Source organism: Poecilia reticulata, chromosome 17 (genome assembly GCF_904066995.2).
Source record: "Poecilia reticulata chromosome 17, P_reticulata-male-v2, whole genome shotgun sequence".
Lineage (NCBI taxonomy): Eukaryota > Metazoa > Chordata > Actinopteri > Cyprinodontiformes > Poeciliidae > Poecilia > Poecilia reticulata.
Window position 1 is genome coordinate 15875666 of NC_088846.1, and position 25148 is coordinate 15900813.

General features: G+C 36.9%; 1 protein-coding gene across 5 annotated transcripts in view; it reads right to left on the reverse strand.

Annotated features, from left to right (window-relative positions):
• The window catches only part of LOC103479583 (A-type potassium channel modulatory protein DPP6-like), a 97174-nt gene continuing 72026 nt past the window's right edge, over positions 1-25148 (reverse strand). For all 5 annotated transcript variants that reach the window (XM_081598135.1, XM_008434097.3, XM_008434095.3 and 2 more), the window contains 23 exons: positions 23108-23202; positions 20843-20917; positions 20692-20744; positions 20271-20352; positions 14960-15080; positions 9844-9998; positions 8923-9020; positions 8683-8809; positions 7656-7694; positions 7402-7509; positions 7221-7312; positions 7097-7144; positions 6897-7009; positions 6496-6543; positions 5539-5637; positions 5393-5462; positions 3764-3958; positions 3607-3661; positions 3386-3488; positions 2422-2477; positions 2241-2313; positions 2054-2127; positions 1-1153 (listed from right to left, as the gene is read on the reverse strand). In XM_081598135.1, coding sequence (XP_081454261.1) covers positions 1007-1153; positions 2054-2127; positions 2241-2313; positions 2422-2477; positions 3386-3488; positions 3607-3661; positions 3764-3958; positions 5393-5462; positions 5539-5637; positions 6496-6543; positions 6897-7009; positions 7097-7144; positions 7221-7312; positions 7402-7509; positions 7656-7694; positions 8683-8809; positions 8923-9020; positions 9844-9998; positions 14960-15080; positions 20271-20352; positions 20692-20744; positions 20843-20917; positions 23108-23202 — 2126 coding nt within the window. In that variant the 3' untranslated portion in view covers positions 1-1006. The remainder of the gene's footprint in view (positions 1154-2053; positions 2128-2240; positions 2314-2421; positions 2478-3385; positions 3489-3606; positions 3662-3763; positions 3959-5392; positions 5463-5538; positions 5638-6495; positions 6544-6896; positions 7010-7096; positions 7145-7220; positions 7313-7401; positions 7510-7655; positions 7695-8682; positions 8810-8922; positions 9021-9843; positions 9999-14959; positions 15081-20270; positions 20353-20691; positions 20745-20842; positions 20918-23107; positions 23203-25148) is intronic.

Here is a 25148-nt window from a genome sequence, read left to right on the forward strand (position 1 = left end):
TACATTTCAAAATGCTTTATATACAAGTTGAACATATAACATGGAGACTTTGTCAGTTTTATACACTTTATACAGCAGCTGACTGGAAACCACAGACAATACAAACAGAAATGAAGGGAGGAGAAAAGACTTGGTAGAACATACAGCAAAGAACTTACTAAACGCAGAAAATTATGTTTAACGTTGGGAAACTGCAAACTAAGTAATGGTTACATATGTGGGATTGTAATATACCGTTGTCTGTTTATTTTATATGGCGCTCTTTCCGATGTATTGTGAGAAAACAAAACAAAAAGAAAAGTTAAAATCCATAGACGTCTCTGTTCGGACCATGTTTCCTCATTTCATAGTGTCGTGTGGGCTCATAACGTGAACATCTTCCCCACAGTAAGGCACAGTGACAAAAACAAGAGCTCTATAGAGAAATGTGGGCACAAAGAAATTATTAAAACTTCATTATTTATACAATCTTTGAGTGTTACAGCTTTAAACGTTGTGCCTTCATCTTCTAAAGCCACTATGGACTGATGCATCCACTTACACACAGTAAGACACTAAACAGAGAATCTGAAAAACAACTCTGAATAACCAGGAACACAATAATTTAAGTTAGTTGGCAAGATTATCACGAACTGGCAGCCATCAAAGAGTTATATCTTCTCATGGGAATAATCTGCAAAGCACTTGTTTTAGCCTGCCTGTTTGGGTTGTCGATCCTCTGTTTGTCCACCAGAGGGAGTACTGGTCCAGCTTTTCGGAGAGAGATAACAGCTGCTCTTAGCGGAGTTTTATTCAGCCTCTGTCTGACCGGTTTCTTCAACAGTAGCCAGCGTTGAGTCGAGCACAGGGGGGATCGGGCCCGACGCCCTGTTTGCACATGCAGGTGCTTCAGAATAGAGCTAAAATCAGATTGGACGGCAGGCGGCGTAGACTTTAGGTTAGAAAGATTTGTTGCATATTGTGCTGTGATTGAGGAGGTGGCCACGGCTGCCTGGCAGGCCCAGGTTTAACTGTCTTCCTCGACCTCATCCTGGTCGTCACCCTTGGGCGTCTCTGGCTCTCGGAAACACTCCTCAAAGAAGTTGACAAGGGACTGACTCAGGTGCTGCTGTGTGCCTTCGCTGTGCAGGAAGTGGCCTTCGTCCGGGTAGATCTGTGAAACAGGAATGGGACTATTATTTAAACTTAAGCAGTGATTCAGCGTACAGTAGAAAAACAAGGATTCATAATCTACACATCAAGAAAAATTGCTGGGAGTCAAATTTGGAGATTTCAAAATCAGTAAACATTTACAAACAAGTCATTTGAATGTATTCCCATTTTGTTAATGTCACCAGAAATACATTTTTCAAGATGTTCAGAAATAATAATACACAAGCCTGCCACCAAAAACAGTTTGAAGTTAGCAAGGACCAAAGAGGTCCAGATCAAACAATTGCAGCTGCATTTTCTCCAGTCTACATTGAAACTGGGGCACTCCACCAGGAAATGGCTATAAAAACGTTAAAACTAATCTCTTAGCTAACAGAGATTAACCTCACCGGTAACACTTTATTAGAAGGGGGGTGAATAAGACTCACATGACACTGTCATAAACATGACATAACACCTGTCATGAACATGAATAAGCCTTCATGAATATTTATGACTGTTGTCATAGAGCGTCATTCGGTAAAGTATGACACTTTTAATGCAAAGTTGACATTATTCAAAATGTCTTTGTTATGACAACTTAACATTAACCAAGAAATCATTACTGATATCAATTTGTTGTAAAAGTATTACTGATTGCACTTTAAAAATTAGGTAACTTTATGTTATTTAAGGTAAAGTTTAAACTGTAGTAGTAGTAGAATAACGTGGCCAAAGAAAACAAATGTTTGTCTCATACACACAAAAACATTGAGTCAAAAGTGCAGCATAATTACAAGTAGGTGATTTTTAACTGGAAAATAATCATCTTTAAATTCATTTTGCCTGATAAGACACTGTTAAATTGTCACAAAAAAACGTTTTCATAAAAAAACAAACAGTTACAGTAACAGAAGCTCACCTGTAGAGTGTAGTTGGCCTTCTCACTGATTAAATGGTTGATGAATTTTGCTGTGTGCTGGAAGTGAACCTTTTCTGCGTTGGTGGAGAGAACGAGAGCAAAGACACACATGAGACTGAGGGACACAGACTCTTATCACTTCTTATGTTGTAACGTTAAATCATAAACACAATTATGAATATGATACCATCAGCTGTCGGGTGGATTATTAAGAACTGTTTCTCCAGCAACCGACCCGCTCTGTGAGCCAAATTAGACATCTAGAGGAGAGAAAAAGGAAAATGTATCTGAAGTTCAATCAGTATTGAACGTTAACTTGCATATAGAAGTGTGGTAAAATTTGGGTAGTAAATATTAAAACACTTCACCGTATATACTCTGGAATCTGTCTTAGGGCCAAGGTATCGCTCTGAAAACGCAGATGCTGCAATGTTGGGAGGGGGGAGAAATTAGATGGAAAAACAAAATAATAACACCCTAGAACTTTTTCACATTCTGATACTTTATCAGAAGCATATTTATTTGTTTTATAGAGAATTTATTGAACAGACCAACACAAAATAGGGCATGATTTTAAAGTGCAAGGAGAAGAATATAAATCTCTGAATTTTTTTTGACAAAATATGGTTTTACAGACCATGATGAATTTCAAAATTCTAAACTCACAATTCTGGAGTTTTACTTTTCAGCACAAAATATGAACCCTTAACTACTTGAGTGGAAATCAAGTCTTTTGTTCTCTAGATCACATAATTCATGAAATGGAACAATGCAGAAATTGACTTCTTACTCGTCAGGGAGCGACACCTTTTGTCAGACATTCCCCACAAAAAAAAAACAAATGAATAAAAACTGTATTGAAACTGAACCTAAGGCCCAGTTAGAACTGAATTTAGAGTTCAAACCTTTCCTTAATGAGAATGAATTCAGTATGTAAATCAAAAGCCAAAATGCTAAAATACACCACAACCATAAAATCAACCTGTCATGATTCTAATTGAAAATAAGTGCATTATTTAAATCTCATTAAATCCATCAAGACCACAACATTTTTTCTGTATTATCAGAGCTTGTCCTTGAGATTTTTTCAGGTAAATCAAATGCTTTTTTCCACATTAATTCATTTCCCCATATTTATAGAGCCTTGCAAAATGGTAAAATTAAATTTCATATACCGTCCTCTACTACTCCTCTACTTGTCGGACAATCGAGTGCGGATACAATACAGACAGCATGCGAAATTGTTCAAGAAGCATCAAAGTTCTTGCAAGGTTATGTCAACGTGAAAATAGTCAGGCCCTTGCTCTTAAAAAAAACCCTGGAAAATTATACCGTAAAGCTCAAAATCTGTGATAGGTGAGACGGCCGCTCCGCATTTCAGCTGCGTAAACTCTTCAGAGCTCAGAAGCATTGTGGCTAAGTATCCGCCGTAGGCCTGAAAAGAGAAGGACAAACAGAAACACAGATCCACCGAGCAAGCTTTTTAGTTCAATGAAAGCAGAGGCCAACTGGAGTGAAGATCCCATTTAACATGAATGCCATCCCTCTTTTACCTTCCCGTAAACTCCCATTCGATTCTTATCGATGTAAGGCTCTTTGGATATGAACCTGAAATGAATAAAAGAAAAAGAAAAAAAAGGTAACGAAGAGAGCTTGAAAATATCCAGGCCCTTGAGTTGCAGCCTCTCACACTTGCAGTAAAGGTTTCACCTGAGTGCCTCCAGCTGGTCCCTCTCCTCCAGCTTCCCCAGCCTCCTGCGGACCTTGTGGAGCAGGTTGGTGCCCTGGAAACCGCTGCCATGGCCGTCGAAGCGGATGACGATGGTGCTGAAGCTGCTGACGAGAACCGTGGCCCAGTCCACTCGGAACTGCTCCGTCACCATCTGCCCACCAGGTGTGCCATCACTGTGAGGGAAGAATTGTATTTTACTGGCGGATTGGGCGAGTTGCAATATCATAAAACATCCATGTATTTTTTTTTTATTTGTTATTTTTCTAGGTTTAAAGTATTACATTATTTGACTACTTTAAGTAGTCAAATAAATATTATCCCAGTTAACCAGGCCACTAGGTCAAGCCAGCATGCAATATGGAAATTTTCTTTAGTGCAGACAGCAAAGTGTACGGTGAGATCAAGTAATATTATCGGGTAATTACTGATAAGATTTTTCAGTTGCAGACTGACTGTTAATCTGAGGATTACGTTGTGTGTTCTACAGTGTCAGATGTGAAGGATGCCGATGCCAGAGGATTATTTTCCGTTCCTATTGTGTCTTTCTGTGTCGTTGAAATGAATGAGGCTGGAGACTGCAGCTCCAAGAAGGAGCTTTGGGTAAATAGGCACAGTACACGAGAGAACCAAAGCAACTCCAGGTATGTTTTAATGAAGACATGATATAAAGCTCAGAAAAGTCAATTTTGCCATGAAGTTTTTGGGATAGGAGTTATTTTAGGACACTAGAAGCCTGCTTTGAACTTTGTCTCTTTTTGACTAGCTGTAAGGTTAAGCCTCCAGAATCAACTAATCTGGTTTTATGCTAAATGAAGATGCTATAAGAGTAATCTGCTGCAGGTAAGATATTAACTGCTTTTAACAGAACAAAAGAGGCTGGAAAGACCCTAATCTCTCCTTTTAATGTTTTGTAAGGGCCCTGAAACTGACAGACAGAATTTGGTTATTTTAGAAATCCATGTTTTCACTTGCCTCTTTATATAAATCTCAGGTTCTCAGGCTATTTTCTTTAAACGTATTCGTCCACAGATATTCAATTATGTCGGTGAGGGGATAGAGATAGTGTTTTCTAATATCCTGCATTGTGTTTATCTGTAATTTTGTATGTATATTGGATATCTAGAATTAGGTCTTCTTCATATTTCCTTTTTCAAGCATTGTGGTTTGCTTTGTGCAGAAGAAATTTCATAACGTCTATCTTAGATTGTATCTAAGATTGTTTATTATAGCTTTCATCTCTGTAAAACCCTTAAGCTTTTAAAAATCATTTTCTCTAAGTGACAACTTGAACTTCAGTGAAATTTGAGTCAGTTCTCGTACTTTGAAATGTGCCAATTAAACTGGCTCATTTCTATGTATCCACTTTCAAGGGAGACGTTTTATTTCATCAAGAGAAAGAGGATGACCTTGTGCAAGAAGCAAAATATTTTACACAGACTAGATTTTTTGTCTTTTCCAAAGGCAAAAGGCTCTCATTGGTGGAGGCCCTGTAACACTGTAACAGCTTTTACATGCATTGATGGAGCAGAAAAAATGTACAAAGCATTTTTGGAAATGGATAGAACACACTATCCATTTCTAGATAGATAGTGTGCAGTCACACTCACACTATTAGCAGTAGAGGGTAGTGGGCTGTGCTTGTAAAACCTGCTGGCTTTAGAATCTGCATCGTCAGAGCTGCAAGAGAAAGGACATGGTCAGTGGGCGTCCCATGAAATGACCACACACACATATTGTGTACAGGGTCACATACTGTAATCATCGATGGTGATGGTCTTATTCTCCACTTTAGGCATCTGCATGTTGTTGTACGTGTTGTTTACTTTCTTGTTTGTCTCCACGTCAAACACCTCTGCAGATCAAGACAACAGTCAGTCAGACGCTCTCAGTAAGTGTAATCCAGCCAGTATGGAGCTCGTGTGGATGTTCTGCTGAAGCAGGATGACTGCTCAATGAATTTTGCCCCAAATGGTCCTTTATCGGACCATTTGGCAGAACAAGCCGACAGGCCAAGCAAGGAGAGCATTACTCAGAGAAGCAGCCAGGAGGTCTGTGGTCATTCTGGAGGAGCTGCAAAAATCCAGAGCTCAGGTGTGAAAATCTTTCAAAATGACATCTATGACTGGTGCACTCTGCAAATATGACTTCTTTGGAGGATTGGCAGGATTATTGAAATGTTGCAAGAAAGCCCAGCAGTAAATCCAAGTGAGAATCTGTGGCAACACTTGAAAATTCCTGTTTGTTGATATTTTCCATCTACTATGATTGAACTAGTGGATTTTATCTTGCTATTTTTTGCGTAGTGAGAAGGACACAAATTTTACTCTCTAGTTTTACAAAGCTTGTAGAGACATCCTCACAAAGAATTCAACAATTATGCACTACTTTGTGTATTTCATTCACATAAAGTTCTAATAAAATCTATTACAATTTGTGGCCGTAATGTCACAAAATACAAAAGACTTTAAGTGCTATGAATCTTTTTGCAAGGTGCTGTTTGTGAGATCTTAAATGGGTAATTACTGAATCAGTTCAAAGCTGTCATCAGCCCTTTAGAGGTAATTAGCTAATAATTATTATACAAACTGTGAAAAATTTCATCTGGAGTCAATTTTTCAGCTGATTTCCAACAAACAGAAGCCCTAATATGTAAATGTTGGCTGGGAACTAAAATCAGTTGAGCCATTGTCTCTGAAAATCAAAAACTTACTCTCTTTGTCTCTTGTTCTGTAAACAGCCACACTTGGTATATCTGGACCTGAATAATAAGTGACACAATTGGTTAACAAAGTACAGTATATAAAGTAATTTATTATGAAAAGCAACATACTTTGACACTTATCATCTTGTCTATTAAGATACACCCACATAGTAAACGTCATCAGCGATGCTAATGTAAGAGTTGTCACAGAATTAGATCATTCACTCTTTTCAGTCGGTAAGTAGCTGGCTTAACCTTATCTTTTTACAACCTGTTCGATTTTAACCGTCAGTCTGACACCAATAAAAAAATAAAATCTATCGAGCTTTCCACAGAATACAGATTTAATCCTGTGGATTTTCTCTACCAGAAATACTGCAGGGCGACGGTTGAATGTAGATGTCTCCCACCTTTGCAGCTGAGCAAGAAGTACTCCATGTTATGGCTGAATGAAACGTCCACATAACCACACTTGAATTCACAGGACAGGCAGCAGCGGTTGAAAGGGGCGATCGTGTCGGAGCTGTGGGATGACACGGCGTTAATACGCTCCTCCAAAGCCATCCAGAAACTCCAAAAAGCAGCCAGACGACTTTTACGAGAACGCTACCTGTACAAGTGCCGTCGCTTCGGGTCGTCTTCTGTGCTCAGAAAATATCTGAAAATCATCAAGACGTCAAGTAACTGTGGGTTAGAAGAACGAGCGCTCTCGCATGTGCAGAGGTTTTGCTTACATGAGGTTCTTTTCGTGGCTGTAGGCCAAGATGCTTGTGACGTCCCAGTTTCCAGACGTGAGAGAATGAAGGATGTCTGCGCTGGTGTTAGGCTAAACGATAACAACACACTGAAAATGTTTTTCTTGAACCTCACGTATTTAACAAAAATTTAAAATCTGAGTCATGCCTGCACTTTTACCAAAGAGGTGGAAACAGAGATGTGGAAAAATTTCCCTCTCCCTCCCTGAGGGATTGCCCTGGTGAAGAAAAACTTGTGTCCATCTTTAGAAAACAGTGGAGGTTCATTCTGCGCAGGTGAGAGAAGTAATTTTAGAAAAAAAACAACATTTACTCTGAATTTAATATCTCTGTACTTCTTCAGATAAACAGAGGGAGCATTTCATAACCAACTACTTTGGTACGGAGCAGGAGGGGGTTTTGTCCTTCGCATACCTGTCGATGCAGCCAGCTATTACTCTCATCTTCATGTTTCTGGAAAGAATAACAATGTCAGAACATAAAACTGCGCCACAAAAACCCGACCAACCCTGATTGGAAAAACCAAGAGTGAAAATAAAAATATGTTAGTCATTCACCTCTTTACAGAGAGCCATGGAGAGATAATTGGAATAGGAAGCTGAATTGTGATTCAAGAAAAGCATAGAAATAATATGTTGCTTTTCTTATTCCAGGGGTTTGCGATCCTTACAATCATAAGGGCAATTAATGCCCTCACTAAAGCGAAATAAAACTAGTAAAGTCACAAATGCAACATAAACTTTTGGAAAAAACAAAACTAAACAAATCAAAAAGACAACTTATAATTTTTGATAAATATCTGCACGGATATTATTCTCATCTTTAAAGAACTTCCAATAGGCTTGTATTTCTGGGTTTTAAAATAAAGAAAAATGTTTTTCTATGGGATGTTGATATCACTGACAAAAAACAGTATCCAACGTAATGATAAGAAAAATAAGTGTATATTAATATACATGTATATAACACACTCTGTTGTGAAAAATAGTCTACAAACAGGACATTCATAGCAATTGCTAACTGTGTCAAAAGAAACATATGAAATATTTCAAAATTTTAACATTTGATATATAATCTTTACAAAATTTGCAGTAAGGATGTAATGTTTAGGTTTGTCTTGTCTGTTAAATATTTCAAACATGGCCATACTTTACTTTTAATTTTGTTTGACGGTTTAAGAAAAGGACATACAACCTGACTTTGGTGTCTTTTTAGAGAGGCTTTTGTGTTGGACCGGATGGTGTTTCATTCAGTTCCAGGCTAAATTACTAAATAAAAAAACCTAAAGCGGATGACTGTTTCTAAACAGAATAGTGTGTGAGGTTTTTATTTAAAATGAACTACAGCGCCAAAAGAGAAGAAGACACGGAGAAGGATACAAGAAGTGAAATATGGCAACGGAACATAAGTGGCAGCAGAAATGTGTCACAGTTTGCGTCACCTTGATGCAGACTCCGGTGGTGGTCTCACACAACGTGAGGATGGAGTTGTTCTGGGCTCTGTTCAGCCAGTTAACAGCCAACTTGGTGTTGGTGGCCCACTTCACCATGGTGATATAATATTCCCTCCTGGAAAAGTACATATCACACCTTTAACAGCCTCCGTCCCTTCTAACAAACTACTTCGACGGTAGTCACTTGTTGTGTCACAAACACAGAGGTGCTACCCTTCTGTCACTTACCCTATCCGAGGGTCGTCGGGTTTCTTCATCACCACTGTGTGCAGAGGACCATGGAGGCTCACCACAGACAGGCGAACTACAGGATTCTCTTCTCCAGCCTGAGACAAAAACCAGAGACAGATGTATTTAAACATCAGAATGGTGTCCTGTATTAAGTAATATATCTATGTTTAAATATTATGGACAAAATGATGAGAGAGGCAGTCAAATTAAGGAAAGAAAATGGTTGGATTAATGAGAAAAACTTGTTAAAAGCACTCGTGGAAAGACCTGCGTTAGCAGCGTACGGGATAAAGTTTCAAGCTCACATGGCCTTGAAACTTCATACTGTAAGATTTAACAATAGAGCAATTTCATCTCTTTTAGCAAATAAATAAATAAATTCTTCAAGATATGATTTTCATTTTGTTCTTAATATTTTTTTATCTTAAAGCACAAAAGATTTTTTTTCCCTCCACCTGATCATAATTTTCCCTCATACCCATCACTTACATAATTGTTCCCTCTTGTGAAGTTTAACTCACACTGTAAACTGAATGTGTAAATTCAGTTTTACACATTCACCCTGAGTATTCAACAAAGAGAGAGTTTCATGAGGTGTCAGACGTCAAACATTAAAAAAAAAAAAAGATGGGTAGGACTTTCACTTCCTGTACCAAAGGGATTCAAAGTAACACCTTTTATCACACTGTGAAAGCCCCTTCCACTTGCATATGTCTCTGGTCTGAGACGGCGTGTTTGTTTGTTGCTTATTAAAGTCATGCTGCAGGTTTGCATCTCTGGAGGATCCTCACTACAGCTACAAGTTGCCCCCTTTGACTTCCCTTTCATCTCATGCATTTATTCAAAGCAAATCAATTAAATACACCCTGAGTTTGCTGAACTGTATAACCATCGTGATGGTTTGTGCCCCAGTCTGACCTTCGGGTAATGATAGTCCTGGCTGCCAGGATATGGTGTGCCAGTGAAATATGGAACTTCCATTTTTGGCACCAGGGTATCATTGATGGTCATGTAGGCCAAACGGAGTCCGTCTGGAGACCACCAGTGGGCAATGTGGGTCTGCAGGATCTCCTCTGTTAAAACAAGAATAGAGAGTGTCAAAGAATATACAAGTTTTTTTTGTTTTGTTTGGGATACTGTAAAAGTTTAGGAAAAGTTGAGAAAAGGCAAACATTAATGTATGATACTCTTATTTAGAACATTTTTATTGATCAAAAGTGACATATTTGTCTAAAACAAAACAAATGATCACAGAATTAATACGTTCTGATAAATTGACATAGTTTTTAAAGCATTCTTCTTAAATTTAGACATCAGGAGATGTAACGATCTTGTAAGAATAAATGCTGAAACAAGCAAGAACTACACAAAACTTGGTTATATTGATTGCATTGATATTGCAGCCCAGCAGTTGAATAAGGCATTTACATCATGTGAAAAAGTCCTTTTAAAAAAATGTTGGCTTAATTTAAATGCCAGTGGAAACAGTACCTACATTGTTTTTAAATATATATGGTATTAGAAATTCTATATGATAAATCAAATTTTCAACCATCCTTTAAATTACGAATAATCCTTCCACAAAAATGCTATAGAAACAAAACTTTCCCTCTATAAAGCCAGTCCAAATAAGCAAATTATAGTTTCAAAATGTTTTGCTATTTTATGATTATTGGATCAGTTTTCAGATAAAGCATAAAAAATATTTAATTAACTAAATCCCTTTACAAAATACTGTATATTACTCCCCAATGTGCAACACTCCCTCCAGCAGGGGGCAGAAGAACTCTTTTAAAAACACTTTAACTACAGAACAGACTACAGCACTCACATGTGGAGCTCCAAACGACAACCTTCTCTCAGTACAAAAAAGATTGGATCAGCCTTGGTGAGCAGTGTGGTCATGTTTGTCATCAGTCTATAATTATTTCTGACACTGCTCCAAATGTGAGGTCAGAGTGGACTCAGGAAAACATTGAGCACTGAGTACGTTTAATAGATTTCTAACTCTAAGGTCGAGTGGAGCTTGTTGGAGTGCAGAAGGAATTTCAAGGCTAGTGGCTGAAATAAGCTCTTTCTACACCATCTGAGCACAAAGCAGAGCATGAATAATGTGATTAATGTTAGTCATTATTCTTTGGCGGCCGTTGAATTAGACTGTACGTTTTGAACCCTAACACACCCTGTAATATGTTCACTTCAGGCGTTGGCTGTGCATCCGATGGTCCGATGACAGCCTCGGACAGCAGAAAAGAAAATAGCTTTTCAACCTTTTTTTTTTTTTTTAAATTAGCCACTCAGTTCAGATCTTTAAAGGATATGCAAACGCACCACCTCCTGATGACGCCTTTTCAGGTCCCATTCTCTGAATTTAGTGGTATTCATCCGTCAGTCATGAGCGTAAGTCATGTTTAGTTTGTATGATTTCTGTTTTGACAACTGAGGACTAATTACTAACACTAATCACATCAAAAGCTTACAGATTATAGTTGGCTGAGAACTGTTCCCAAGAGATCACGTGTAAACTCTTTGCTTGAAGGCAGGTGTTGAAACTGAAAAATGTAGCCGACACGACAAAGATGTCAAACATCAAAGAGCAATTCCAAGCCAGTAAATTGCATTTTCTCTTTAAATATCAGCATGATATTCTGTAATTTCAAAACTTGCTTTTTAAACCTTTTTTTGGCTGTTCCCAGTACACACAAAAGTGCCTTTGGGAGAATGGATTAAGATGAGGGATGTGCAAAGCAAAGTTTTTAAAAATGATCCATATCGGAGTCCCAGACTAAACTCAACTCTGGATATCTAATGAATGATAGGATTGCATGTCAATCATATGTTTTTACACTTAGCTCTGATGTTTACAATGAAAGAGAGAATATATTGGCTGCTGCAGATCTCTGCCTGTTTTTATGATGTGAGTGGTTCTGTTCTATGAGCTTAGATATTTTTCTGCCGGCTATTTCTGCAGGGGAGAGCTGCACAAAGAGCAGCTGAAACACTAGTTATTATTTTGTTTTATGGTGTTCAAAGCAAAGTGCTAAGTTTGTGAAGCAAAAAAAGATTTTCTGTGTTTTGCTCTCAAACAATAACCTGGAATTCAACCGAAACAAACAACAATGTGAGAACATTAAAACTTAGGCAATGGTGTGTTGGAAGAGCTGAAACTCTGGTACAAAATCGCAGTAACTTAAAATAAATGGAAAGTGAAAGCTGCATTTAGAGGGTGAAATAGGTGGCATATATTGTGCTTTTTAAGATGTCAAACATTTCACTGAACTGCACTTGGTACTGAGACATGACATCTGAAAAATACCCAAACTCAGCTGATTCAAATTATTATCCGGGACAAAGGAATTGATCGGGACATCCATAATAATTCTAAGTTTTTTTTTTAACCAGTAGTTTTATCAAAAGAGAAGTAATGAAACTGTAGCACTGATTATGTAGTAAGTAATAAAAGTATGTATTTTGGGCATATATGTTTGAAGATTTTTTCCCGGTTTTGTTAGCCGCTGGCAATTTCTTTTACAGTTTTTTGTAATTTTTTGGTCATTTTTATGTTTCTTCATTTGTTACAGTTGTAAATTTGTGTCATATTCTATGTTTTTAGAAGTGATTGTGTTGTGTCTCTTCTTTATCTCTAAAATGTCCTATATTTGTTACATTCTATGTTATGATATTTATATAGCCCTTGTTGATTGTCAACTTCATCATAAATCCGTAATAACTTTTTACAGGTATTGACTGACCTAAGTAAAGCTATACATAAAAAAAATAATAAAAGTGTAAAAATAAAAGTAAATTAGCTGTTTTCTAGTTAAAAATCCTTGTGATTAAACAGCAGCAGAAGCCAAGAAGCCAAATCTTTCCTTAACTTAAGAATATAGATTACATGTGTCATGTTGTGTTGTCTGAAACAGACATAATCTAATGAAAGAAAAAATCTAATTTAGTCTTCCCCCAAGTTCATGCACTGTAACAAAGTTTTCTTCAAAATAACTGCAATTTACAATCACATTATCCTCACAGTCATCATCCCAAATTGCTTCGAAATCAACTACAAGTTAATAATTCTGGATTGAGAACTCGGAACAAAAGGCGCATGAACTTTATTAGAAACAAATTAAATGGAATTACTATTCTCAGTGCATTTGTAAAGAAAGTGCTATCAAAGGGGCTTGTAATTAGAACGTCTGTCCCACATATGCTGTAATCAGAAAATGTCTCACATTAAATTACAAGTTTACTGGCTTTTTAACATCTGTTGGATGAGATTGCAGCACTGTGCACATGAATTAATTAAAAGTGCTTGAACACAATGACAAGTGATGGGAGGTAAAGGGAAGGAGGCGCACTGAAATGTAGCCAGCTGTGCAGCTTCAGATCAAACCATGCACACACAGCACACCGTTCACCTCAGGGAGAGGCTGCTGCTGTGGGTAGAGGCACGAATCCAAAGACTCAATTAAAAATTTGTTTCAAATGTTGTTGGGTAAATACAGCACATGTCAACAAGGATGCAGATTATGGACAAACAGGTTTCTGTTTCCACTGGAAGAGCCCCAGTGATCGTAATCATTCAGCACTCGAGGCAGATGAAGAAAGCGGTGGTTGCCGAGTAGGATTTGTATGGAAGCAGCTCCAAATGCTACATTTTTCAATTTTCTCATAGTTTGCCCACTTTGCTGAGCTGAAATGGATGGAAATATTTTGACAGCAGACTGGCTCACATATGAATTATGGAACAGGAACAAGAGCAAAGATTTCACAAATACTGTGAAAGGAATTTTTAAAAAATACTCCATAAGCTGAATAAACTTGTTACACAATTTGAGGAGTTGCTATACAAAGTTAAATTAATACTCAAATGAATGAACATATAGCTAATTCTACTACTGCTCTTCTAAAAGCACTGCATGCTATTTAGGGGTATGGATGACAGGAGCACTTTAAAAAAATATGCAAAATATAGATTCTTATTATGTGTAAAACGTAATAAGAAGTGATTTCTTTCTTTTTACTTCACGTTAAAGTATAAGCTTTTGTTTATTCAAAATAAACACCATTTATCTATTTTATGCATTTAATTTGTGTTCTCTTTAATTAATTAATAGTTCAATATAGAAATCTTATAACTATTTTCTGTAATTATGGAGTTCCACATCTATTATTAAAGTTTTGAATTGAAAATTAAATAAATCCCATGAAATTTAATTCTCATTGTTATTTTCTGACAAAGTCATAAAGTGTTCAAGCGAAATGAATACTTTAGAAGGGTACTGCTTTTAATAACTCATAATATAGTTTTAAATTCCTGAATGTAACCAAACTGAGAGTGAAAACAAATGCTGTATTTAAAAGTATTATGCTAGTGTAACAGGTTAATTATATTACTTTAAGTTAAGCTTTGAATTCCACGAAATCAGTCATTATTTGTTATGTAAAAATTTTTTTTTATTAGTACTACGTATTTGACGTGAGCAGTGAGTATTTCCTATTGCACTTGAACGCACCTCAGGCAGCATAGTTAGTCATGTAGCATGATGATGGTAAGACGTGCAACACTTTCTGTAAAGCTATAAAACATTTTTCTTGGTTAACTCACCTTTCATAAGTTTTACATTTATACCTGCATTTGAAGGAAAATGTCTTTTCTTTGACAGTGAAATGTCATGACAAACATGAGTATAACTTTGTCCGATTTTCTTTTTGCCTGTAAAATCTGACAAATTTTGGTATTGTAAAACAACTCCTGACGAATAATTCACTTTTGATGAAAACATATTAATCATTGTTCTTACTGTGTGTGTGAACAACTTTGAGCAAGTAGTGATGTCTTTATACCCACATCCGCCAAATCTGAATGACATGTTTTCTTTTCAATCCCATTTTGAAAAGTGACATCTTTACAAGTATTGAGGCTACAGTGAATATTTTGAAAAAATAGAAACTTGTGTCCAAGATGCCAAATAACAAATTGCATATTTTTATATCACAAAAATCCCCAAACTGTTGACGACTGACACCTTACCTTCATACAGCCAGTCAGTCAGACCATTAAAGACGACCCCGTCTTTACCGGTTGAAACCAGACGGATTGATCGGGTATCCAATGTTGCCCTGTAGTAGATGTTGCTTTCAAAAATGAAGATCTGGAAAAAAAATAGTTTCTATGTCAAGTAAACTGTCTTAGAGTACAGTGATTATTAAAGATGGTCGTGTGATTAATTTGCACAGAAAGTGTACATTTTGTGGGAAGCTGCTAATACATTAGCAGTGACATGACAACAAATTAAAACAAAACCAGCCTGGGTTAATATGGGATTGTAGCCTGAAGGGAAAAAGAAGACCAAATCTTAGAAAATTAGAGGAATATAGAGAAGTTGAGTGTTGACCAGAATCAGCTAATTTTCACTGTTGAATGTGCGTGACACTTTGGAGGAAAGAACACCAAACGTTAGTTATTATAAGTACTTTTGAATTTGAAGTCAGAGGAAGCACAGAGATGTAGGAAGCTATTAAACAGGAAACTGCATTTTCTACGACACATGAAGTTCATTAATACTGTCAGAGACAGCTTGGGAGAGCAAAACTATCAGTTGATAACAGGAAGGCTAACCGGTGTACAGCAGAGTTTCTGTGTTTAACATATTTGAGCACTCATGTTGATATCTTTTGGAAATCTGAGTTAAACATCATGAACACGCACACAGACGCTGCTGTTTTTTCATGTTAACCATGCTAAATGTTAACAAGATGTTTAATATGTCAACTCTAGCAAAAGCTTGTTTCACAATGTTTGCACTACCGCATATGATGTTGCTTCTCCTGGTTGAAGCAGGAAGGCTTTTACATTGTGGCTCTAACAGAGAAGCTGTGATAGGCCGAAATCTAGGTCGAAGCTATGAAAAGAAATCTGAGTTGGAAGTCATCAACATTCTCATCAGTGCTTCTCTAATCAATACAGAACCTGGTAAAAAAGAGAAAAGCTGCTGGGTTGCTTGTGCTGCAAAACAGCTCCAGGTCAAGATTCATGATCTAAAGCCGTCTCAAAGCTCAAAATATCAACTTACATTCGATGAACTAAAACCAAATGACTGAACGAGAACAAGAAGCTCTCAGCGGTTAAGAAGCTACCAAAATCTGAAGTTTCACTAATTTGGAAAAAAAAAGGTGTTATTCCCTTAGTCTGCATTCACCTTTAGGTTTTATAAGAACAAGAGAGAACTAAAGATGAATTAAAGATTTGAAAAGACTCAATTCTTGAAGGCACAAAGATTAAAGCAGCAAAAGATCAGAGATAGCCGTGGAGCTCACATTTACGACTCATGTTTATGTACCTGAAATTCAGGTGTGAGATGCTCAATTCTCACAAAACTCCTTTCGATTTTATTCAGTAAAATCCAGGCTGCTGTGTCAGGATGACCTCTTTTTTTAGGTGTGTGTTGACCTAGCTTGGCTGATTGGAGTGTCATGGTAGAGTAAAAGCTAGACGTTTAATGAGGAGAACACTGCAGGATCCATCTCCCTGTACATTTGATGCTTCACAGCGCACCGCCGCACACAAACACGCACCTCGCTTTTATACACTGATGTAACACTTGATGATGAATTGCTCCAGTTCTGATAAACTTAATGGGAAATCATTACATTCACAAACTGTGGATGGGAGGGAAAAAAGCAAACATGTCTGACATCTCCGGGTCAGATGGAGACAAAAAAAGAGCTCATCTCTGTTTTCCTGCACAGCCTCAGAGGCTCATTAAATCAAGAGCAGAGCTGCAGCTACAGCTCTCTGAAAGAAACAATCAGGTGTACCATTACCGTATGTAAATGAATCTACTGTCTTTCCCAGCAGACAGAGTCTCATCACACGCTCAAAATGTTAATGTTTTCTCAGAGAAATGCATCTGTAATCTCAGCCGTTATCCAATAAGAGCAATTATGATAGAAGAGAATGCTTTAAAGTGGAGCTGAGGAAACACGGGAGTGTGATAAAGAAATGCATAAAAAAAACAAATTTAAAGACAGCAAAAAAAATCAATACAAAAGTTAAGAATAATAAAAAAGATTGTATATGCTTGAATTTATTGCTATTTTTGAATCTTATTAGGAGGGAAAGAATTTCTTTTTACTGAAACGACAACATGGTCTAAATGCATCTGAAGTAAGATAAAATAGCAAGTCTTTTTCCAACTGCACAGTATTACCACACCAATGTAGAGCTGAACACAATGTACTGAATGTAGGAATAGATGCAAAGTGGACCGCAGAGGCCTTGTTATAAATAACAAAAGATAATCTGAGTTTATCTTGTGGCTTGTTTTTTGCAAATATATTCTCAAATGGGCTATGTAAAGCTTTAAAACGGCACAGAGACACAAAACACAGACAAAAGATTTGTCTCCAGGGAGGCAGTTTGTGGCCTAAAAGGATTAGACAATTTCCTGACAATAGCAAAGTAAAAAATAATAAACTATACTAAATATGCAGATAAGTAATCCACAGGATTAAGTCGAAGAAATACTCAAAATACAACATAAATGTTTAAGTGTATTATATAAAAAAATATATTTTGCGTTAAATATTTTGCTCATTCTCAGTAGATAAAACTATAAAATGCAAAGCCAGTGATCTGGTCTGCATTTAGTTAGACAAAATTAAAGACATAAATGTGTTTTGGTCTTCATAACAGCAGAGTATTTACTGCGTTCATTTGATAGAACATGAAAGGGCCACAAGCTGGTACATTTGTAGCACTGTTGCCCAAGATTAACGGGGTTTGAATTGTCGGGGACCTTTCTGCATGAAGTTTACATGTTCTCCGTGTCCATACATGAGTTCTCTCTGGGTACTCTTTTAATTAAAGCTCAAGTGTCTGAAACATATATTCCACTCTGTCATTAAAACTACATTAATGCAAAACAAAAAAAGCTGTCTGTCAAAAACTAAAAGATGATTCATTAGCTTGGAACATTAAGACTAGCTGTTTCAATAGGCCTTCTCATATTGTTGCTTATGAATCTTAAACCATTTCATCACTACATAGCTTTGGCTCATTAATATTTACAGGCATATGTTCTATCTGATGAGAAATTGATGCTTGCTGCAAGAATGGCTTGACAATGCCAAAACTGATGGTGCTGCTGTGTTGGTTGGGATGTTCTGCTCGTTTGGGCTCTACTGCACTTCTCTGTCTTTGTGAGATTAAAGGTTTAAAATGAGAATTGCTGTAATTGATGTGCTTCTGAAGTGGCAGTAGGATGATGCTACAGTATGACCTCAACTTGTCTGGTCCATTGTTACAAAGAGTTTCTTTATTTCAGCTGGTGTGTTGTAAAAGATTAGTTGTGGTGTTGGGATATTATCCTGTTGCATGACCAAGTTCTTCAGCTTTAAATTTGACTCAAGAATATTTTAAATTGTTGAATCTAAGTTTGCCAGATAAGACTATGGCTGCATAACAAATATTAAGCATTTGTGCAGATTCACTTTTTTGTTTTTTCCATACATGTGCATTATGGCAAAGTATCTCTTTGGCTCCAACTGGTCAAAGTGACACAATCTAGTGATGCATTTGGATTCAGTTCTGCAAACCTAAACTCTGCTGTAGAGAGGAGTCTTTCTCCTGGCAATCCTTCCAAACACCCACATTATGGGTAATCTTATGTCCCAGCTAAAACCCTAAAATTCAAACAGGGCGACTGTTTTTACAAGCATAAACAGTTTGAACCGATAGTTGTTTTAATTTTCATAAGCGAAGGAATGTCAGATTTGGCCAATAATATGTAGCTGACCATTAAAGACCCTCAAAGCTCGTTTCATTCATTCAGTGTTTGAATGTTTTTAGAACCACTTGTTTTCTGCTGTTGAATTTACAATAATTTAATTTTATATTTAAAAATTTGTTGTATTTTTTTCTTCACCGAATTAATGCAGTTAAGGGCAATTCACAATGACATCTTTTCCCATCTAATGCAAATATGTATATATATTTTTAAATCAGGAACCACACCGCCCACTAATAAGAAGCTTCAGTTCAGCTTCCTACTGTACCAACACTAAATCCAAAGCTGCTCTAAATGGCAGGCAAGCATTTTATATTAGAGCCCCTCAGCTACAATTTAGTGTGTAATTTATTTGTGGTACATAGCCAAGAGCAGGCAATTTACCATTTCTATGGCTCCACGTTTTGGTTGTACAACATTTTCAAAGCGTTTTTCAAATGTTAATTTAAAAGGAGTTTGCTGCTAAGGGTTCATTCGTGGTTTAGGTCCCTTAGACTATATTAGAGTTATATATAGGGTTATAGAGTAAATTATTCAGAAACATGGAAATCACGTAGATAAACATAGTTCCACCCCCCCACCCCCTAACTCATGTAATGTTGATGTTTTAGAATATGTTGCAATATTGGACATTAACTAGAAAACCAAAGAAACCTCAAATCAAAACTGTACCAAAGGGCAACAAATGACTGTGGCCACCATATGTGCAACAAAAACAAAATATCTGTATAATAATGAACCCTGGGAGTAAATATTCACATTTTTTAAATATGTGACACATAAAGCAGATTCTGCTGAAAATAACAACTATCCACCATAGTGACAGTGCAAAGCATAGCGGTGGAAACATCATTCAGTGGGAGTACTTTCCTTCAGCAGGAACAATGAGATTATAAAAGAATAGATGGAGCCAAGAATGGGACAATCCTGTGAGAAACCCGCTAGAGGCAGCAAAAGACTTATACTGCAGTATATCAACTTTAAATATACAACCAGAGCTTCAGTGGAGTGGTCTGGGTATCGACTTAGAGCTGAAAGATGATTCTAAATCTTATAAAAAAATGTTTTGGTACTAAAAAAAAACAAACTTTATTGCTTCTTCTCTTCACAATCATGCACACTTTATGTTGATTCATCACATACAACCTTTTAAAAACACATTGCAGTTTGTGGTTGAAAAGTGAAATGTGAATACCTAAGCAGTACTCTGCATAAGGTTGTACTGCTAACTAACATTTGGCAGTTCAACCAAAAAGTCCCGTGCCCTCCGTTTGAGTCAGCCACTGGTTGAGCCACAGAGATGCCATCTGCCTCTGTGGCTCCGACCAGCTCAGGAGTGGTGTAAAAATAAAACTGCCTGACATTGATGGAGGTCACAGCAGACAGAGTTTCAACTTTTATCGCTCATAATATTTTCGCTGTACAACACAAAGTGTTGATTATCACCACAGCATTTTTCAATTCAACTGAGACGCATCACAAATATCTACCGTTTCATATTCTGACTCTGCGTCTCTGTCTCTGTGCCACCAATCAGCAGGTTTGGGTGCTTACCAGCTGCTGGCCTTGGGGTCCCCATCCAGCATACTGCAGGACAGCTTCATTCACCTCGGGGGGATTTAAAGGCCAAGACTCCCTGTGAAGAGAACAGTTTATAGAACCTGCACTTACATATACACTTAAGCACATCAACAATGCACTTCAATTGTCTTTGTTCCCTTCCTCTGGCCAATCCATCCACAACATTGTTTCTAAAGACAAGCACTGCTTGGTCAGACACAGATGGGTACAGGGTTAAGAACAGGCAATAAACAATGCAGTTCAGCAAACTGAACTAAACTGAAAGCAGGTCCCTTAACGTAGCAATGGGAGCAGGTAAATGTGGCTGACGTCAGTGAACTGAAGGTCAGATTAAGGGCAGAGATGTGTGAGTGGAAGGAGGAAGGAGAGAAAGCACGAGGGAGGAGACTCTTACTGTGTCACGAGGCTGTAAATGATGTACTTGGCCAAATACGAGTATTGGTAGATCTGTTGAAACAAACCGAATCGGTTAGACAGGCAAAACCTCACAATCCGAACACCATAGGATGCATCAGTAATATTTATTATCGTGGATGTTTATTTACCGGTTTTATATCAAAGGCAAACAGCACATGCTTCATGTCTGGAGACAACTGATATCTGGCAGCTTTTGACCTCTCCTGAAAAAGGTTTTAAAAAATGAAACATTAGTAATACAGTGAGGCTTGGTTAATCTTACTTTCAGAACTGTTGTCATAATAAAACTTTCTTGTGTGTACTGATTTGAAGAACTTTGTTGATGTATGTGATTTATTACAAATTTCAGAAAACAGATTATCCTTTTTTTATTATCCAGAACTGTCAGAGCCGACTTGTCTGCATGAGTGCACTTCATAGATCTCACAGACAGTGTTTGAACTGAGGCTGGCTGACTGTGGAGCTCATTTAAAACATGAGGATTACGTGCCCAGATATTTGATGGCCGAACTTCGATAAATTGAATATCTGGGACAGGAAGGGAAACCTGAATGTTGAGGGAATATAAACTGCAAAACTATCCCTACCCCTGAAATATTTCAGCCTTTGTCCCATTAGAGCCACACAAACTTTAATGTATTATATTGAGATTTTATGATACAGACCTATCCAGAAAAGTGAAGCAAATGTGTGAGTTGCATGTGAGCATCTACTTTATGCAGACTCTATATTCTGCAATCATAGCAACAAGTCTTTCAGGTCATACCTCTACCAGCTCTGAACATCTGCTGGCTGACTGAAAGTCTTATCCAAAATAACTCAAACTCAGTCATAACAGATTGATACAAAGTATTCAATTTAAGCTCTGATTGTGTATTTTGGGTTGTTGTGAACTTCCACCATAGTCTTATGCCCTTTCCAGCCTGGAGCAATTTTTCTTTTAGCTTCATTTTTTGTTTTTTCATCCTTCGCCAGCTTCCTTGTCCATGCTGGAGGAAAATGTGGTGCTGTCACCATAATTTTGTCTAAATGGCGAATATAATGCTACATATAGCACTTTTCAGTGTGGGGACAAAGTTGAGTTCATGTCTTATTTGCCCAGCGCCCCTTCTTCCAAATGTTTAAATGTACTTAAAGCTAAAATAAAGCAAACTGAATTTTTTGGCTTTCTTTCAACATTAGATTTCTTCTCTAAACTCTAATATAAATTAGTACAATGCACACAATCCTCTTCCTAATCTGTGAACCTATCCACCGACTCCACAGCAACCATGGGCCATAATGCTTTCCTGCTCATGCTGTGGACATAAGTTTAGATGGACAAACTTGTATTGGTAGGTTTGAAGTTAGGTCATGCTTTTTATTTTCCCATGATGGGTTGAACAGTATTTGTTGAGATGTTCAGCAGGGGCTTTATAACCTAACTCTGCTTTAAACTTTTCCACAACTTCCTGTCTGCTCTGTCTCTCAGTCTTCATGATGCTGTTTGGTCACTAATGTTCTTAGAAAAACTTGGGCATTCACAGGATAGCTGGAGTTTTACTGAAATTAAATTAATGACAGGCGGTCTCTGTAAAACCTTCCAGATCCTATTGATAAAAATGTTGAAAACCATGGAAAATCACTTTCCTTTTAAAATCACACTTGTCCGCTACATTTTATTGATCTATTACAAAAAGTCCGTAATGAAATGCATTCAACTTTGTGGTTGTAGTAAGAAAAAAAACAAGTCAAAAGGTGCACTTTTTCAGAGTGGAGTAGTATGAGCTCAAGGAGGAATCAGCGCTAAGATGTAACTTGACAGAGATGAAGAATATGCACTCCTGTCTTCTTGTGTAATTTAGCACTTAATGCTTCATCTCTCTCTCTCTCTCTCTCTATATATATATATATATCTATCTTTCCTCTCAAGTTCTGATAGCTCGCTCATTATAAAACATCAAGTGCTGTTTTCAGTGTGTCGTATGACTGATGTCGTACAAACTGACCCGTTTACATTTGTTTTTATTTAACCCCTCAGAGTTGGAAACATAATTTCTGCTCTTGTCACGAACTGATATGTGGCGACATTTCTTTTTTTTATCATGTGAATGCCATGTTAACAATTTGAAGCCTTGGTAAAAACAGCCTCTGTCAATATCTAGTTTTGTAAATGGTCTAACTTCAAGTTCACAAAAGCTATACTTCAGCTATGCCTTAACTTACACCTAAAAACCCTGGACTTTCTTTCTTTCTTTTTCACACTTTTGTTTTATATATATATATATATATATATATATATATATATATATATATATATATATATATATATATATATATATATATAATTTTATTTTTTTTAAGAAGACAAGTTCTTGCAACATATTCTACCAGTATCAGTCAGGCATACTCACAAATAGTTGACTTGGCACAATAGTATCCTCTTTCTGCGTCTCAACATTAAGCCGGAGAACGTTCCCATTCCTCGATCGGTACAGCAGGTCTTTGTCTGTCAATTCAGAAATCAGACATTACAGTTTGAGACTTACATCTCATGACTCCACTAGTCATTTCTACAGCATTTTCTTTCACTTTGTTTGATCCAGATTCGGAACAAAGTTGTGAATGAACCAGCAAAAACTATGGTAAACAAGCCTTTGTTCATTAAGATTAAAGGTTAAAAGCAATCCTTTATTTCCAAACGTTGTTGAGTTACATAGATAGTCACAGTATTTTATTTTATTAATTCTTTATCATCACAAGGCCACACTGAACTCATTTGTGATTTAATTGTCTCTTTATCGATAGTATAAATCCTTTTGATTGTTGAATAATAAACAAACATAATTACAGTAATAAAAATCCAGTAAATATAACCAGAGAGAGAGAATACATGGCTCAGTCAACAGAGTAAAGCAGAGGTGAAGTGACACTTTTCAGTCCCATTACCAATGGCTCCCAAACTATATAGAAATGAACAGAACATTTAGAAATGCAGACATGGTTCAACATGAGCCTTAATTATGTCCAATAACTTTTGGGTGAAGCGTTGAACTCAGTCAGAAAACGGCTTTTAACAAGTTTTCATGAAGCTTGGTGTAATTTTGCTCCCTTCTCTTTAATTCAAGTTTCATCTAAAAACTGCTACGGTTCACATTGTTAGTTATGTACTCTGTAATAGGGTAGAAGTCTTTTATTTTTTTCATTGATGAATGCTCAAATCACTGACATCCCCAATCAGTGTCTTATTAAGATAACTTTGGGTCAGTAACTATGTTGGCTCACTTTATTGGGTCCATCACTATGGCCACTGATGCTGGACACCTAACATGCTCTGGAGCTAGTTAGGTTTTTTGATTAATTACTGCCTCTCAGCCATCCGGTGGTGCAGTTAAAACACGCTGTTTACACTCCTTTTTTTTTCTCCCACATCTTAATTTCACTGGGAATCTCTGGGATATGTCTCAGCAGAGTTGATCCTTTTATACCTAAAACAGAGACTCATTACTCTGAAGTGTGTTCCTGTTAGACATTAAAGATTACAAACTAGCATTAATTGCGTCTCTTAATTAAAATGCCTGCCTGTGAAAAGATATCCTCATTATTTATCAAGTGTGTGTGCGTGTGTGTGTGTGAGTGGTTCATACTCTACAAACTGTGTTCATGCTCAAATGAGTGGTAGCTTATATATTTTTTTATTTAAAGGCTTTAAAACTAAACCAGCTAGAGCATGCTCTATGTAATATTCTATGCAATGTTCTGTATAATAGATGACAGAAAATGAAGGTGGATATTTACGATATCTAAGCATGCTTGACTGAAAAGCTTTTATTTTTGTAAATAAACCACAGATAGGACAGTATTTCAAGCACTTGGATTGTAGCAGAAATTAAAACTGAAACAAAATATTAGTTTTATTTATGTCTTAATAATTTGGCTGTGAAATTGATGAGCATTGATGAGCACAGCTGCCACATTTTTTTCTGTGGCCAGCTTTCATTGTGCAGAAAGAGAACAGAGCAGTGGGATCTTAACATTGAATCATGACCCACACATTGAATGATAATGTAGAGTATGAAGTGTGCTGGGTTAGGCATTAATTTTAAAACACAAATTCTGCGGAAAAAAAAAGAAGTCAGAGAAAACCATGCTCCAAATCTCTAATGCCTTTGATGTTTTTAAAACAGCAACCACAAAGCTACTTCTGCAGGAATCCTGTTTCTTGAATTATTCCAACAAGCTATATTACCTTGCACAAAAGGCAAAAACAAATACTAATTAGCAGTGAAATGTTTGCAGTTTCCATATTTTTTGTACTATATCTGGAAGAAGTTTTTTGGTTTTTTTTTTTTAAACCATATTTTAATAAAATAGATGGGACTTGAAACCACTGCGGGCCCACCGTTCTTTTTTTATATATTCCGTCATATCTCAAAAACAAGAACGCCAGTGAGA